Below are 16017 nucleotides of genomic sequence, written 5' to 3'. Positions count from 1 at the left end.
CCATCTTTCTCAAGGAGAAGCAACAGCAGCTTGGCCTTGCCCCCCTTATTTAACCCCGGCCGCTTTACGCACCAAACCCATCATAAACACACACACACACACATGGTTACGCGGCCGAGCGTGGACCATATTCCCCGCCGGTCGTTGGCGCGCGCAACCGGCGCACGTTCCACCGGAGGCCCCGCGATCCGGGCTAGGACCTACTGCATGAGCCTAGGACGGACGGAATGCCATGCCCCGTCGGTGATCGGCCGCCGTGCGTGTGTCCAATTGGGAGTTTGACGAGGAAGGACGGGGATTTAAAGCGGCGGAGGCGGAGGAGATCTCCTTGCCTGCCACCTCTCCTGGCACCCATGCCCCTCCACCGGTTGGTGGCCGCCGGCAATGCCACTGGCCCTGGCGTCCCGCCGCTGCTTTAATTGACCACCCCCCATCTAGACCAAGCTAAGAAAAGAAAAATGTATTTTCTAGTAGTACTAGTTTGCACGGAGATTCAATTCAATTCTTTCACCCGCAACGACAAGAAAAGAAGAAGAAGATCGAGTCTTTCTGTAGAGCTTTACGGGGGTCAAAATACGCCACCCAGTGGCTTGTTGAGGAGTTCCGTTGAATATTATGTACAAGGAAATCAAAAGAAAAATGGAAAGAAACAAACAAAGGTAGGCATACGCTTGGGTTGAGCGGCTGCAGTTTCGGTTGGCGGCGCTCATGGCTTCTTTGCCATGGCCTTTGCATGCCGACCTATGGCTTTTCCTGGGTTTCAGGGGTACCCGGTGGCGAGGCAGTCGGCCCAGAACTTGCGGTCCTCCTCCTGCCGCGCCGCCGCCCGCTTCGGGTCCTCCGCCTTCTTCTCCTCCCCCTCACCACCCACCGCCGAGGGGAACGCCGAGGGGAACGCGCCGCCAGCCCTACTAGCCGCCGCCGCCGCCCGTTTCTTCTTCCACCAGACGCTCAACGTGCTGACCTCCTCCTCGTCGTCGGCTTCCTGCGGATGCTGCTGTTGCTGCTGCTGGTAGTAGCCCCAGTACTCGTCCACCTCCACGCAGCTGCTGCACCCGTCGTTGTCCTCCTCCTCCTCCTCGTCCCGGCTCGCCGTCGGCCGGCGCACGCGCGGGTGCGGGCACGACGACTCGGCCACGCTCTCGCTGTCGCTGCCGCCGTCGTCGGGGAGGAGGGCAACGGCGCCGTCGGCGGCGTGCGGCCTTGGAAGCGCGTGGGCGATGGGCGGCGGCGGCGGGTAGCAGTGTGCCGTGGCCATCGGCGCCGCGCTGTGGAAAGAGGAGGCGAGGGGAGCTGGGGATGCGTGGGTTTGGTGGTTGTCTCCGGCGGCGAGGTGGACGGAGACCCTTGGTATTTATAGCGCGCACCCACGGTTTTTAAAAGGGTATGAATGGAGTGCGGTCGATGGCACGAGTGCTAGAGCTTCCCACTGCTTCGCCACACGCAAAAATTGGAAAAAAGACGACGACGATGCCCATGCCGATAAACTATTGGGTTTTAGTTGGTCTACTGAAACCCTCGGATTATGTTGGACAGTTGGTGTGAGTTCAGGATAATATATGTAGGAAATCCTTGGTCAGCCTTTGCATCATTTCTATTGTACTTTTTCTAGAATGATGTACTTCCTCCGTCCACAAATATGAGATCTTTTGGACATTTTAATATGATCTACAAACGGATTAAAATGAGTAAGCAAACATATTAAAATATGTCTATATACATCTGATTCAGGAAAAAGTTAGAATATATCTTATATTTGTGAAGTGGGGAGCAGTAGTCAATTTTGTTTACCATTTTGCCCCAAATTTTTTGTTTGCCAATTTTTATATGAGGATACTTTTCAAATTTTAATAATTAATGACATCGATCAGTATAATCTTCACCTAGTACGTACAAGTATAGAAGAAAATAATATGTAATTACTAGATGGTGGTAGGTAAGTAAATAACAATGGTAATTAGTGATATTGATCATATAATCTTCAACCAGTACATATAAGGAAAAAAATATTGTGTAATCAATGGTTGAGGGTAAGTAAGCAAATAACCTTGGTAATTATTGATATTGATCATATAATCTCCACCTACTACATATAAGGAAGAAAATATTGTGTAGTCAATGGTTGAGGGTAAGTAAGGAAATATGACAATGGTAAATTATTGATACTGATCATATAATCTACACCTTAGAAAAACAAGGAAGAAAATAATACTACTTAATTAATGGATGGTGATAAGAACGAAATACAACAATGGTAATTATTGATATTAATCATATACTCTTCACTTTGTACAAATAAGGAAGAAAAAAATACATGTTAATAAGCAAGGAAATACAACAATGAAAATAAAAAATATTGATCATATAATCTCCATTGTACAAACAAAGAAGAAAATAATACAAAATAATTGATGAGTGATGAAGTTTTTAAAACTTCTCGTGTTTTTTTTGGCGGGGTTTTAAAACTTCTCATGTTAAAGGCATCATCATAAGGAACGTGTATATGCAAACCAATCTTAAATTGGACTTTTGGTTCAAAAGATAAAATAAATTAAAATGTGAAAGTCAAAAGAAAAATAGTGTTGGTTGTTGCTACAAATCGCCTCCCTGTAAGCTATGGGCCAGTAAGAAACTGGAAGGTAAGGAAGAGTCAAAGAGGTACACGAGTGGTCGGCAGAGACCAGGACTCGATGCTTGGGGTGAGGTGGTACGGTTTTTTAGCTTGGCACATGGTCACATTAGAATCACCACGTAACACGGTTGCGCTGTCCGTGTATGGCTCATATGCGGAAGATGGCAGCAACCGGGATTCTACTCCGGGCTCATAATGGGAGCGTGATTTTTGCGGCTTATAGATTCGTACTTCCTTCGTTCGAAAAATTTTGTACCTCAAATAGATGTATCTAGCCTTGTAAAAAAAAATGTATCTAGCATCAAATTAATGTTAAATTCATTCATTTGAGGGATATAAGATTGGGACAACTTTTTCGGACGGAGGAAGTATTTCCTATTTCACGATCTAGCCAGCCTCTAGGTCCTTTCGTCGCCGACCTCCGGCGGCTCCCCTCCGTTGACGACCTTGATCGTCGGTGATGAGGGAGGCCGTCGGATCCATGCATGTAGATCATGTAGCTTCAGGTTTTAGACCCCAATAGTTTAGCTTTTTGGGTCGTTCATTGTTGGCAACACCCAACAAAGAAGTTTCAGACCCCTTCCCGACGAGGCGATCTATCCTGTGATTGGGGATGGATTTAGAAACTGGTCTGTTCAAATAAGAATGACGCGACGGCGACGACATCCTTGTGATGGACTTGTGTCCTCGGGCTCCACCGTTGCGACGACATTTGCTCCAGTGTTGACGCGGGGCTTGGGAGGTAGTCTCGGAGCGGATGCAAATTATGGTCTGCACCGGCGGCATCTAGAAGATGGTGGATCGTGTGCTACGTTCGTGGTTTATGGCTGACAAGTATGATTCCCTCCTCCGACGTCTTAGTCGTGCGAGGGTGATCCGGTTGTCTTAGTCTGATTCGTTCAACTGTAATGGCTTCACACCATTTGTGAGCCATCTTGAAGGTGCGCAAAGTTGCATATTAGTGATGGAGTCGCGTCGAGCTCGGGTGAGGAGGTGACCAGTATTTTTTTTTCTTTGGCGACTGCTATGGTGGTGCCGGAGGCAGGTGACGGGCGTTGGTGTAAAGCTTAGGGGTTTCTTCAGTCTTGATTGTATTTATCTTTCATGGTTGGTGTTTCTTTGTGCAAAGAATAGCATTATGTTGTCATTTCAATCTTGCCAGGTCGGTGTACACGTGACTTGTACTATGATCTTTATGCTATAAATGAGACACATATTACCATGTAGGAAAAAAAAGATTTCTATTTCACAACGATGTTGTGGAAACGGAGCTACGTGCGATGATGTAGGGCATGATCCTTGCAATCCAACACACTGAGCTTATGTTTCAGTTAGACTAGATGACCCGTTGCGCCAATGGCGCAAAGGGCGAGCGTGAGCCAAGCATTCAAACCATGTAAATAAGAATATTTAAAGACCGTTTATAAAATCTTTGAAACATAAGGAAATGGATATTTAGGTATGATATTCATGCATATCATTATATATTATATTGCATGGAAGGTTTATAGGCCAAAACAAAGGCATGAGATCAGATCATGATAGTGTATTTACATTGCTTTTAAAAAGCAAGCTACATGGCAGAGATTCATCATATATATAGCTCTGGTCATTTAGGTTATGATGACTAAGATATGCGGTCATGGACATCAGGTAGAGTCATCGTTGCATGTGCCATCGGTATTGAAGATGGCCTCATCGTCTAAGCAGCTCTTCCCGGTGGGTGTGTTTGGTGAGTTGTCATTGGCCAAAGCACATGCCTTTCATATCATCATCCAATCCCCAATAATGCTTGTTCATTTCGTGTAGAACATCCTCGGATTGTAAAGTTGCATCGTCAAGGTATTCTGCAACATATCTTACCTGTGACAGAGTATGGTTCAGATTGTTGTCTTCAGGCATTGATCCTGCTGTGAAGCTGGCATTTATTATATGATAAAATTCTTTTACTGTCGTGCAATCTCTACCAAGTCCACTACACCAGTTATCCAGCGTTAGCAAGAGCCTTCTCCACAAGCTCCAGCAGCTTCGCCATTGCCCGGAGCAGATCATCCTTCAGTTGCCCACAATTCTTGATGAACTTGTCCAGAACATCCCTAAAACCAAAAATCCTTAGCATATAACCCCCTCCTTCCGACAACACCGACTGCGGAGATGAAGCTCTCCTCGGCGGAGAGGGGCCCCAAGGTGAGGTAGCTACATCCAGAGCTCCCAATGACTGGCGCAGCCACGCACTGCGCCCCCCTCGGCATGTAGGCTCGTGAGGTGAGGCGGCCAGAGCACGCACTTATAACATCGGCCGCAGAGTTGAAGTTGGGTGGCGCTAGTGGCCATGTTTTGGAGGGAACTGTGTCGAACATAGGGCCTGTTTGGTTCACGGCTAACTTTGCCACAACTAAGCTTAGGCAAAGTGTGGCTTACAAAATGGCCACCACAAGTGTGGCAAGAATTGGGAAAAAGTTGAGCCTATGACATGTGGACCAAGTGGCTAGAAAAATGTGGCAAGCCACAAGTGTGGCAATAAACCAAACACATGCCTAAATTATTATGGCACGACTAAGGTTAGGTGTGGCAAGCTTATGCTGCAAACCAAACAAGCCCATAGTGTTTTTGGCTACAACTTTTCGTGTAAATATTTGTCTGAAGTTGTAGCTTCGGCACTCATTGATTCAGTGTGAATTTTGTAGCTCCTCCTGATTATTGATGTACTGCTATTCAGAAGTACTGTATATGATATTGAGTTCTACTTCTCATATTGTGCCTTGCTCGATCTGCACGGATGCACATATTTTTGAGCAAACTGTACTGCATATTCTTATACTCTCACATTGTTGAGCAAACATACACGTGATGCACACATTGTTTCTAGTTTTGTGCTCTGCTTCTCAAATTGTGCCTTGCTCAATCTATACTGTTGCACACACTATTGAGCAAACTATACTACAACTTTATCTCTTTTTCATAGAATAAATAAGCTCATGATTTCAGAAGCATGGTATACTCATTGCGAGCTTCGTTCAGAATGTGTGAAACCACCACATTCAGCTATATATTCAGATTTTTCTCAATTGATTCGGACAAAAGACACAACCAAGTCAATCGGAAAGCTAATCATTAATTCATAGTACATCAAACACAAATGAATTCAAGCACAAAGACAAACATTCAGGCATGAAAATTCCAGAGTTCCAAATTACATCAGACACAACACATAGCGGCCTCGTGTACGCATCAGGCGTCGCCACATTGATGTTCACCACCTCCATCTTGGACGGAAGGATCAGGCAGCACTTGGGCTGCTTGCATGAGAGGAGAACGGCCCCTTCTCCGCACCAAGCATCGGATGGGGAACCCTCATTGGCTGCCACCGGCTCATAAGGAAAAGTATCAGAATACTTCTGCATAGAATTTCAGGACAAATGACTTTACATATAGATACAAAATCATAAGTGGAAGTAATGGGGATGTGCATGGTGATCATAAATTTCTCCAAACCTAGAGAGGTAATTACGGCAACAGAAGAGTCAAACATTTCCAATCTTTGCTCAATGAAAACCGAGGAAGAACTCTATAACTATCCTATTCCACACTGATCATTGCGTTATATCAGTATTTCTCTTTTACAGAATTAAATTTCGACAAGCATGTTGCATCCACACGAGGCAGAGAGCAGACCCCCTGACTATTTTACATTATGACCTCTGTTAGGCCAACATCCAATGTGTGAATACACATAAGTTTGAACCATAATTTGGTACGGCCTTAGTCAAGAAAAAGCAAAATACAGAAGGGAGTACTGAGAAATTTCAGCAATTGCACTCTACAGACCATTGCATACTGTATACTGCTTTAAACTTTGAAGTACCAGAAGTCACTGATTTGTAACCAATAGAATAAATTTCTCATTTACTCTACTTTGTGAAGGCAGATTGAAATAACTGTGAAGTCTTAAAATATTTCTCGATGAAAATTTCGATGCAGTATGGTACAAAACACAACTTGCTTAAATGTTCTTATCAGCTAAACAGTTTTAGACAGTATGAAGCAACTATATACAGTGGACTGACCATTTGGCCCAGCCAGAATGTACATCTTGACCTGAACATGCAAATACCAGAAAATGAGATGCTTCGAGTTACAAACTGAAAGTGCCTAACAGAGAGGCTGCGAACTTGAGCAAAATTAAATGAAATATGACATAGAATTAAAACCCTCATGGTGAATAGCTTCTTCCCAAGATTCTAGAGATATTAATACATCACAGGTAAATAAACGAAATCACTCCTCACAAGTTGCAGGCATTTGAGTTGGCGCTAATACGCCTGCATCGCCATCCAGCAACCTCTCTCCGCATCTCCTATCTCCAATTCCTCCCAAAGTCACAAATTGAGCAAAGGTGGGCATTGTACCTGCTGACCAGACGGGGGTTTGCTAGGTCGTCATACATCTCCCATGTAGTCCTGTTCATCGGGTGGATGGAAGCCATCGCCGGTGCAGGACGGAGCCAGCCATCTCTGTGTAACCTTTGAATGATAAAAAAAAATTCAATGAATACGACACTAAGTATCACACTGCATACTTCTCTTGACTACTAATAAAATAACACAGTAGTACAATTAATTGTAAACCTTTGGGATGTAAATAGAATATAACCAAATGTATGAAGAAATAAGGAGAATTAGGGGGGGGGGGGAGAGAAGGTTGCAGCTTTGCCCGGGGCCGACGCGGAGGTGAAAGCAGCAATATCAGCAGCTGCTACTCATGACGACCATGGAACACCCTCCAGGAATTTGCATAACTAAAGTAAAGTGATCTTCTATTAGGTATTATGTGAATCAAGCCTCTTTCATTCTAGTCAATTATGGAGCAAAACTTACACTTCAATCATGAAGAGTAGATAGCATATAAAAGGATTTACAGGTAACACCAAATTAAAACAGACCTTCCAACCCAATTTGGATTGACCAGGGCAGTATAAGGACACAGCAAAATATTAATATGTACCATAAAAAATGTAGGACTGAATTTGCTGTTGGGGGGTCTGCAACTCGTGGAATATGCATCATCTGCATTCTCCTTAACAACCCGGTATTGAAACTATACAGATCAGCTGAACAAACACATTATCCTGCAGGTAAAAAGAGGCCATTGATTGTTTCAACAAGTACAGAAACAAGGAAAGATGTCATTGCGCCACCACAGCTTCCACGTCGCCTCGTTCGGCCACGAGGGCGTACATGACGGTGAGAGAGGATGGAGGCGAGGATGCAGGGACGAACCTCGATGGTGGATGGACGGCAGCGCAAGGATCAGACGGATCTGGCCATCTCTGCAGCCCACGCTTCTCCTGCCGAGGATGACGACGACGACACCATGGACCACCTCTGCGGCTCGAGCTCCTCCCGGGGTCGTCGCTGCACACGTGGAGACGGAGGCGGGGAGGAGCCGAATTTGCGTCAATGCGAGAGGAGCAGGGCATAGGAGGGCGGTTCCTATGGATAACATTAGCAAATACAGGACATCTGCATCAGCTTTAGCATGCCATTAAATTAAACAAAAGGTTACAAATTCACTTCCAAACCAATGCAGCGTCTCAGATTTACACACAAAATTTAAATCATCTGTTCATCACCCAAATCAGGAGCTAGTAACAACAATATAACCAACAAATTAATCACACAAATTAGAAGGGTAAACTAATAAAAGTTAGAGATATGCAGGCATGGAAGAAAAAGAAAACAAATGAAAGAGGATCTTACCAGGAGCTTAGGTCCTTGATTTGGTTGTGCAGATGCCAATGAAGAGAGGGGTATTGCCTGCTCTACTTCTTGCTCCAACCCACTTCTTGTCAAGCCCAGGCCTCATCCTCCTGCCATCTCTTCTTCTCAAAGCAGGCAGTCAAGCTCCTCCTGGACTACCGTGGGGATGCAGTGATGCAACAACGCAAGGAGGAGGGATTTCTCCTGCCTTCCTTGGTCGCTGGATGAGGGTTCGTCCATGGCAGCAAAGACGTCGGCAGCTTGGATCCATCCTGATTCGGCCCTCTCTGTTTATCAGGGAGAGAGTACATAAGAAAGAGAAGGAGAGAGAACTGAAAGAGGGGATTGGAGAAGAGAGAATACCATGGAGATGAAGCCGGCGCCGGCGCACCCACGCCGGCAGGATCCCCGGGCCCAAGCTGCGCCTCTACCGCCATGAAGAAGACGCTGGTGGCAGCGTGCGGTGGGCCGCGTCGGCGGGACGGCGCCCGGTGACTAGGAGCGGCGGGAAGCACGACCTAGTGCAGTCACGCGTCGTTGACGCATCATAGGGCTCCACGAGCTGCCGAGGAAGGAGGAGGCGTGTGGATCTGGGCCGGCAAGATCCGGTGGATGCCATCATGGAGGAACTCTCCACCGGCAGAATGGCAAGGACGACGGCGTGTGAGGACGATGTAGAGGCGCAGCGGCAGCGACCCCGGCTCCTCCTTTTGAGCACGGAGGCAGAGGGAGGGGGTGAGGAGACATGGGCGGAGGAGAGGCAGGGGAGGAGGAGGTGGTGGAGGCGGAGGAGAGGAGGCTGCGGCCGAGAGGGAGGGGGTGGCGGCGGCACCAAAAAGAGTAGCGGAATGAGGGAGAGAGAAGATATTTTCACGGGAGAGAGAGGTCCCAATCCTAATCTTTTCCTCGCTCGATGCGTTTGTTGTGCACTATTCATAGCGACACGTGGACGGCGTGAACCTGCCTAGCACCCCCTTCATCCTTTGTATGTTCAATTCTTCTCAAGCACTATCTGTAATATATCACAGGTCTCAAAGTTCACTGCTTAGTTCATGAACATTGTTCTGAAGATTACAGCTTTCTCGTTAGACCGGAAGTTTATTCCGCGGAAGCTTCGTCATGATCAAAATAGAATAGCAGATCAATTGGTGAGATACAATCGTAGTGGGTCTACCACTTATGTTTGGTCACACAGAGGGTCCCTCTTTATTGAAGATCTCTTGCCTCTAGATTGTAACTCTATCATTACAGAATTATAAACTCATTTTCACCTGCAAAAGAAAACAGAATCACCTTCGCCCATATGCCTGAAGATGTTTTTTCTTCTTTCCACATAAACGCACGTCTCGGATGTTTAGCCAGTGATGTTGATCTTTTGGTGTGTACCATATATTTCGATTTCATGCAAATAATGTTAACAGTATTTGTTAGAAAGATTTTTTTCCTTAAGCAGCAGTCACAAAAGTACTTTAAGAAGAAAACGCTGCCAACTAGTACTAGAAACCCGAATTCTCTTGATGTTGACACGAAAATTACCAGGAAGCTGCTGCTATTCTAGAAGGGAATCCCGCCGACTTTGACCACTGCTTGACGCTGTGAAAGTTAAAGAAAGGAGACCAAATCCCACTTCAACCCTGTTACGTGGTACTAGTAAAATTTTCTTACGGAGACCACCACTGTTCTGGGACGGGGTTCGGGTCCGCCATGTGGGAAACGACAAACGACATGCACGCATGTACTACTACTACTGTGAGTAGCCGTGCGAATACTGCTGTGCTACTACTTTTTTGCGCTGGACCGGGCGCATACGTCTGCGTCGGTCCGTCTCCCTCCCTCTCGGTGGGTTTACACATTCGTTCTAGACGGATCGGATAAGCCAACGAGCAGCGGCAGCGGCGGCATCACGTACCAGAGACGAAGCAAATTCATTTCCTTTTGGCGTCTGCGTCTGCGTGCGTTGTCTTCTGCCAGGCTACCAGCTCCAGCACCGCTTTCTAGAAGGGCTGACCCGGCCCGGCACCCCCTTCTAGACGCCCACTGGCGTCCACGCCTCCTCTCTCTGTCTCAAAGAAAAATAAAACGGCCAAATCATGCGCGATAACGCGGCTCGCAACAACTCGAAGCTGGCAGCGGCAGCTGCTTTGGCCCGCCAGCTGCGTGCACTCAAGCGGGCGGGCTTAATCATGCACCCAACCCAGCCACGCCGTGGAAGGAATGGAATGCGATGCCGCGCGCTTTCCGATCGGGCCGGCGAAAGGAACGGCACACGGCCGGTGCCGGTGCACGACGGAGCAAGTTTCCATCCGTCCACGGATGCGCGCGCGATGTCTTGCACGTACGTTTACGTGTGGGGCGCGCGGCTGGCGACTTGACAATGGTTAACGATGGCTTGACACTTGCAGGGAAGCTGGATCCTTTCTGGGATCTGTCGGCCCTCCGAATGTGAAAATGGTCTTTGACGTGTACGTGGAGGTTTAGGGGAAGATGAAGTGAAGATAGATGGATGGGCCGTGGTCCGTGGACGTACGGTGCTGGCTAGGTGATCGATGACGGTCAATTCCGCACTGTCACTAGGGAAAGATGGCCGGCCGGCGGGTGGAGCTCACGCGGAGACTCGGCCGTACGCCGGAGCGACGACTTTGCAGCATGGGGAACTGCCATGGACAAGACTTGGAATTCTGTTGGAGTGTTTGTACATATTGGTCACAATTTTTAACCCGATCGACTCGGGCCCGAGACAACTTGCAGCCAAAGCTGCCTTCTTCGGCCTGTTTTGGTTCATAGAATAGGATTATCGTAGGAATAGGAATTTTGTAAAAAATGAGGCCTCCTTTGATTTGGAGGAATTTTGTAGGATTTTCATAGGATATGATTTCTATAGGAAAAATTCCTTCAGAGCTCTTTGGTTTGTAGGAATGAAATCCTATTCCTATGAAGGAATTTTTCCTATCCTCCACATTTCATAGGAAAATAAACATTAGCCTAGACTCAATGGAAAAAATCCTATGTGGTGAATCAAAGGGCATCTCCTTTTCTATTCCTATGCATAGGATTTAAGATGCATGCCATCTCATTTCCTATGACTTTCCTATTCCTATGATTTTCCAATCCTATGAATCAAAGGAGGCCTGAGATGACATGTATCTCAAATCCTACAAGTAGAAATAGGAAACGAGATGTCATTTAGTTGACACCAAAGAATTTTTTCATTGAGTCTAGGCTTATTTTTATTTTCCTATGAAATGTGGAGGATAGGAACCAATCCTATGTAGGAATAGGAATCCATTCCTATGAACCAAAGGGCTCTTAAGGAAAAAATCCTATAAGAATGCTATCCTCTAGAATTCCTATGAAATTCTTCCAAACCAAAGAAGGCATTTGTTTGGAATATATGGAACCAGATAAATCGTTGGATCTTTCAAAATCGATCTTGCAGGACTTACAATGTGGTGTCTTTTTTTAACAAACTCTGACACTAAGAGCATCTAAGGCCGCGCGCCTCAAACAACCCTTAAACGCCCCGGCTCCTCAAATAGGCCTCAAACGCTGGGACTAACCGGCACCCCAAATCTGGGGCGGACATGAGGAGATGCGTCCGCCACGTCGGCCTACCGCCCTAGTCCCACATGAAAACACTCCGAAACCCAAAGGCCCGAAGCTCCTCTCATCTTTCGAACCGATGGCGCCATGTGGCGCCACTCCGGTGGGCTGCATAGTGCCCTAGCCTGGCTCTTTAAGCTGACCACCGGCACTAAAATCCTACCCGTCCACATTTCCTCTCCTCCCATCCACCGCCACCGCCACTTTCCACTTTCCACTCGCCAGTCGCGAGCCGTCCGCCACCACTTGTAGCCATGCCACCACGCCGTCAAGTAAGGAGCTACCCATATCTAGGTGGAGCACCGGTTGCAGCTCCTTGAGCAAATCCGGGCATGGCGCGAAGCTCGGATCGCCGCGGGGCTACCTCCGACGCGGTGGATCCGGAGGAGGAGGCGACGGAGCAGGAGGAGGAGATGGATATGGAGGAGGGCGCGAAGCTGGAGAGGAGTAGGACGAGAACGAGGAGGACGCTGGGGACGCCGATCTGCAAGCGGAGCATCAGGCAACCCTCAATCCCCTCCGGTCAGAGGTGGAGGCGGAGGCCAACCACCTTCATCTGTAGGAGGCGGAGGCGGAGCACACTGCGGCCATCGGCGAGATGCTCACATATGTGGATGAAGAGGAGCCGAAGCCCTCCTACGCACCCATCTACCCGGTGCCCGGCACGGACATCGTGGACATCTCCGACGAAGAACTGTAGTTTAGGCTAGCCCGATTTGTATAGTACGTAGGATTTTTTTTGCATGGTTTGTATGGATTTAGGGGATGAAATATGAGATATTCGAATGCATAGCACCAAGATGAGGTTTGGCCGGTCAATGCCCGCAGACGCGTGGAGAGGCCAAATTTGATGTCTGCGACTGTTGAAGCTCTAAGCAGTATGACGATGCATATTGAAAATTAGAAAACATAGTGTACTTAAAGAATTGAATTACATCTGAGTATGTGTGAACAAACACCAACCAAACTGCATATATAAATGTGAATAAGCATAGTTTAAATACTTGTGTTCTTTAGACCCGCTACCTAGATTTAAGTCCTAGACTGGCACGCAGCGTTATACATTTAGGATGCGTTTGGTAGGCTGCATTAGGCCCAACCAGGTCCACGCGGGATGTTTTTGGGCTGTTTGGATGCCCGTGTTTACTGTTTGGCCCGCATAGCACAAACCTCAAAGCACCCCTTGGCCTGGCCCGCTAGGAACGGCCGAATCGGCCATTTCCAGCGAGCCAGGCTCGAGCGATGCAGGGGAGGGGAACATCGCACAGGGGAGGGAGATGGCGGGAGCGATGGTGCATCTATGAAAAAGTGGCGGGACGAATTCGACTCACCGCCCGCTGATTTGGTCGCCCTATATATCGAGGGTCACCGCCGTGCAAAACTCCCGCCACCATTTCTCCCCTCTCGAGCTTTCCCTCCGGCGCGGATCCACTTCGACGACGAGGTAAGTGGCGCATCTACTCTGGCGACCGGTTGACTGAGCCGGCGGGTCGACTCCTCCTCCTCTCCGACGTGCCAGGCACCTCCTCCGCGGTCGTTCCGATGGCCTCTGTAAGTTCAATCACCACCTACTCTCTTCTAGTTCTAGCTAGATCTGTCCATGTGCTAAGGTTAGGTCGTCCGATCTGTTTGACTATGAAGGTGCAGTAGCTAGTTGTGATGGATTTCGAGCATGCTAGGGGTTGTTTCCATGTGGGCAAGTGTTGGTAGTTAGTGGTCCATGATTAGTGCTATGTTCTCCATGATTAGTGCTATGTTATGTTGTGGTATGCTTGTGCATGTGTTACTGCTAGTTTGAGTTGTCCAAGATGTAATGCTAGTTCAATCTGTCCCAGATGTACTGCTAGTTCGATCTGTCCATGTTGTACTGCTAGTTCATAATGTCCATGTCTAGTGTGAAAGGATCGATATGGTTGACTAGAGGGGGGGAGGGTGAATAGGCAACTACCAATTTTTTAACTTTTCTTTATCAAATTAAACTTTGCATCAAAGAAGGTTGTCTAGATGTGCAACTAGGTGAGCAACCTATATGATGAAATAACAACAAGCATACAAGCAAGCAAGAGAAGTAACACTAAAGAGCTTGCACAAGTAAAGGTAAGAGATAACCAAGAGTAGATCCGGTGAAGACGAGGATGTGTTATCGAAGTTCCTTCCTTTTGAGGGGAAGTATGTCTCCCTTAGAGCGGTGTGGAGGCGCAATGCTCCCCAAGAAGCCACTAGGGCCACCGTATTCTCCTCACGCCCTCACACAATGCGAGATGCCGTGATTCCACTATTGGTGCCCTTGAAGGCGGCGACCGAACCTTTACAAACAAGGTTGGGGCAATCTCCACAACTTAATCGAAGGCTCCTAACAAAACCATGAAGCTTCACCACAATGGACTATGGCTCCGTGGCGACCTCAACCGTCTAGGGTGCTCAAACACCCAAGAGTAACAAGATCCGCTAGGGATGAGTGGGGGAATCGAAAATCCCTTGGTGGAAGTGTAGATCGGGGCCTTCTCAACCACTCCCGAGCAAATCAACAAGTTTGATTGGCTAGAGAGATAGATCGGGTGAAAATGGAGCTTGGAGCATTTAATGGAGCTTGAGCATGAATGGAGCTTGAGGGGGAAGAGATAGGTCAAAGGAGAAGAAGGGGACCCCCTTTTATAGTGGGGGCAACAAACCAACCGTTGCCCCACCAACCAGCCCCGCACAGGGCGGTACTACCGCTGAGAGGGAGCGGTACTACCGCTAGCCCAGCGGTACTGCTGCTCCAGCCAGCGGTACTGCCACACAGAGAAGACTAGTAGGGAATTGGACCCAGCGCGGTACTACCGTGGTGGTAAGGGCGGTACTACCGCTCCTGAAACGGTACTACCGCCTCTACAACCGCAACTAGTGCCGCAAAACCCGACACGAGAAAAAGAGCCCTCGAGTCGAGGCGGTAGGAGCCAGACAGCCCAGCGGTACTACGGTAGCGGGGTCACGGGCGGTACTACCGCTGCGGAGCGGTACTGCCGCTTGTGACCCTTCGGCGGTACTACCGCTGGTAGTGCGGTACTACCGCTGGTAGTGCGGTACTACGGCTGGGACACAGAAGAGAGAGATGATCTCTCCATAGAGGCTGAGGACGAGGCGGTGGTGCCAGGCACCCCAGCGGTACTACTGCTGTGGAGTCACGGGCGGTACTACCGCTGCGGAGCGGTACTGCCGCTTGTGGCTCCTCAGCGGTACTACCGCTGGGTTGCGCGATACTGCCGCTGGAACCCAGACAGGACATAGAAAAGAGGAGAGATCTCTTCCAAGAAGTGGAAGAGCTCGGAGGGTGAGAAGCTGATGTGTACGTGTTGATTCCACCCATGCAATACCCCAGCGGACCCCCTCTTGATAGTACGGTGCCCTCTACGCAACTAGTCCACTGAGAGAGAAACGAAAAAGCTACATCGTCTTGAATGACACTCCGAAGGGAAGAAAACATCTCGTGCCAAGGATGAATCTGTGAACTACTCAAAGCACATGATTAGTCCGCAAACATGTTGTCATCAATCACCAAAACTACCTTGAGAGAGATATGCCTCAACAATCTCCCCCTTTTTGGTGGATTGATGACAACTAGGAATTTGCATAAGGAAAAGATATAAACGTAAGAAAACTAAGAACTACAAAATATAGACGGCCTCCCCCAGAATGTGTGCACCTAGAAAGAGGAGCAAAAGGAAAGCATGACACACACATTCGGATCAACACTCCCCCTATATTTTATAGTCCAACAATTCTAAGCACAAGATATATGAGATAAGAGTATATAATAGGACAAGCATGCAACTCATAGTATACTACAATACTGAATAGACATAAGAAATAAGGTAGCGATAGGGAGCATATGGCTCACACCATATGTCTAGAACTTAGGTCTCACGGGCACCAAACCAAACCAAACAAAGACACCGAGAGAATACACAAGAAAACACAAGACGACAAGACGACAAACTCAAAGCTCGGCAACACAAATCCCTACACTCTCTCCCCCTTTGGCAG

At 47.8% G+C, this 16017-nt stretch overlaps 1 protein-coding gene across 1 annotated transcript; it reads right to left on the bottom strand.

The window, feature by feature from the left end:
- Positions 1-556: 556 nt before the first annotated feature.
- On the bottom strand, positions 557-1347 carry LOC119353428. The gene has a single exon (XM_037620052.1). The coding sequence runs from the start codon at positions 1256-1258 to the stop codon at positions 761-763; it is 498 nt and encodes a 165-aa protein (XP_037475949.1). The 5' UTR covers positions 1259-1347; the 3' UTR covers positions 557-760.
- Positions 1348-16017: the final 14670 nt, after the last annotated feature.

The sequence above is a fragment of the Triticum dicoccoides genome, chromosome 2A (genome assembly GCF_002162155.2).
Source record: "Triticum dicoccoides isolate Atlit2015 ecotype Zavitan chromosome 2A, WEW_v2.0, whole genome shotgun sequence".
Lineage (NCBI taxonomy): Eukaryota > Viridiplantae > Streptophyta > Magnoliopsida > Poales > Poaceae > Triticum > Triticum dicoccoides.
The sequence above is the reverse complement of the archived record's forward strand: the minus strand, read 5'-3'. Positions and strand labels throughout refer to the sequence as shown.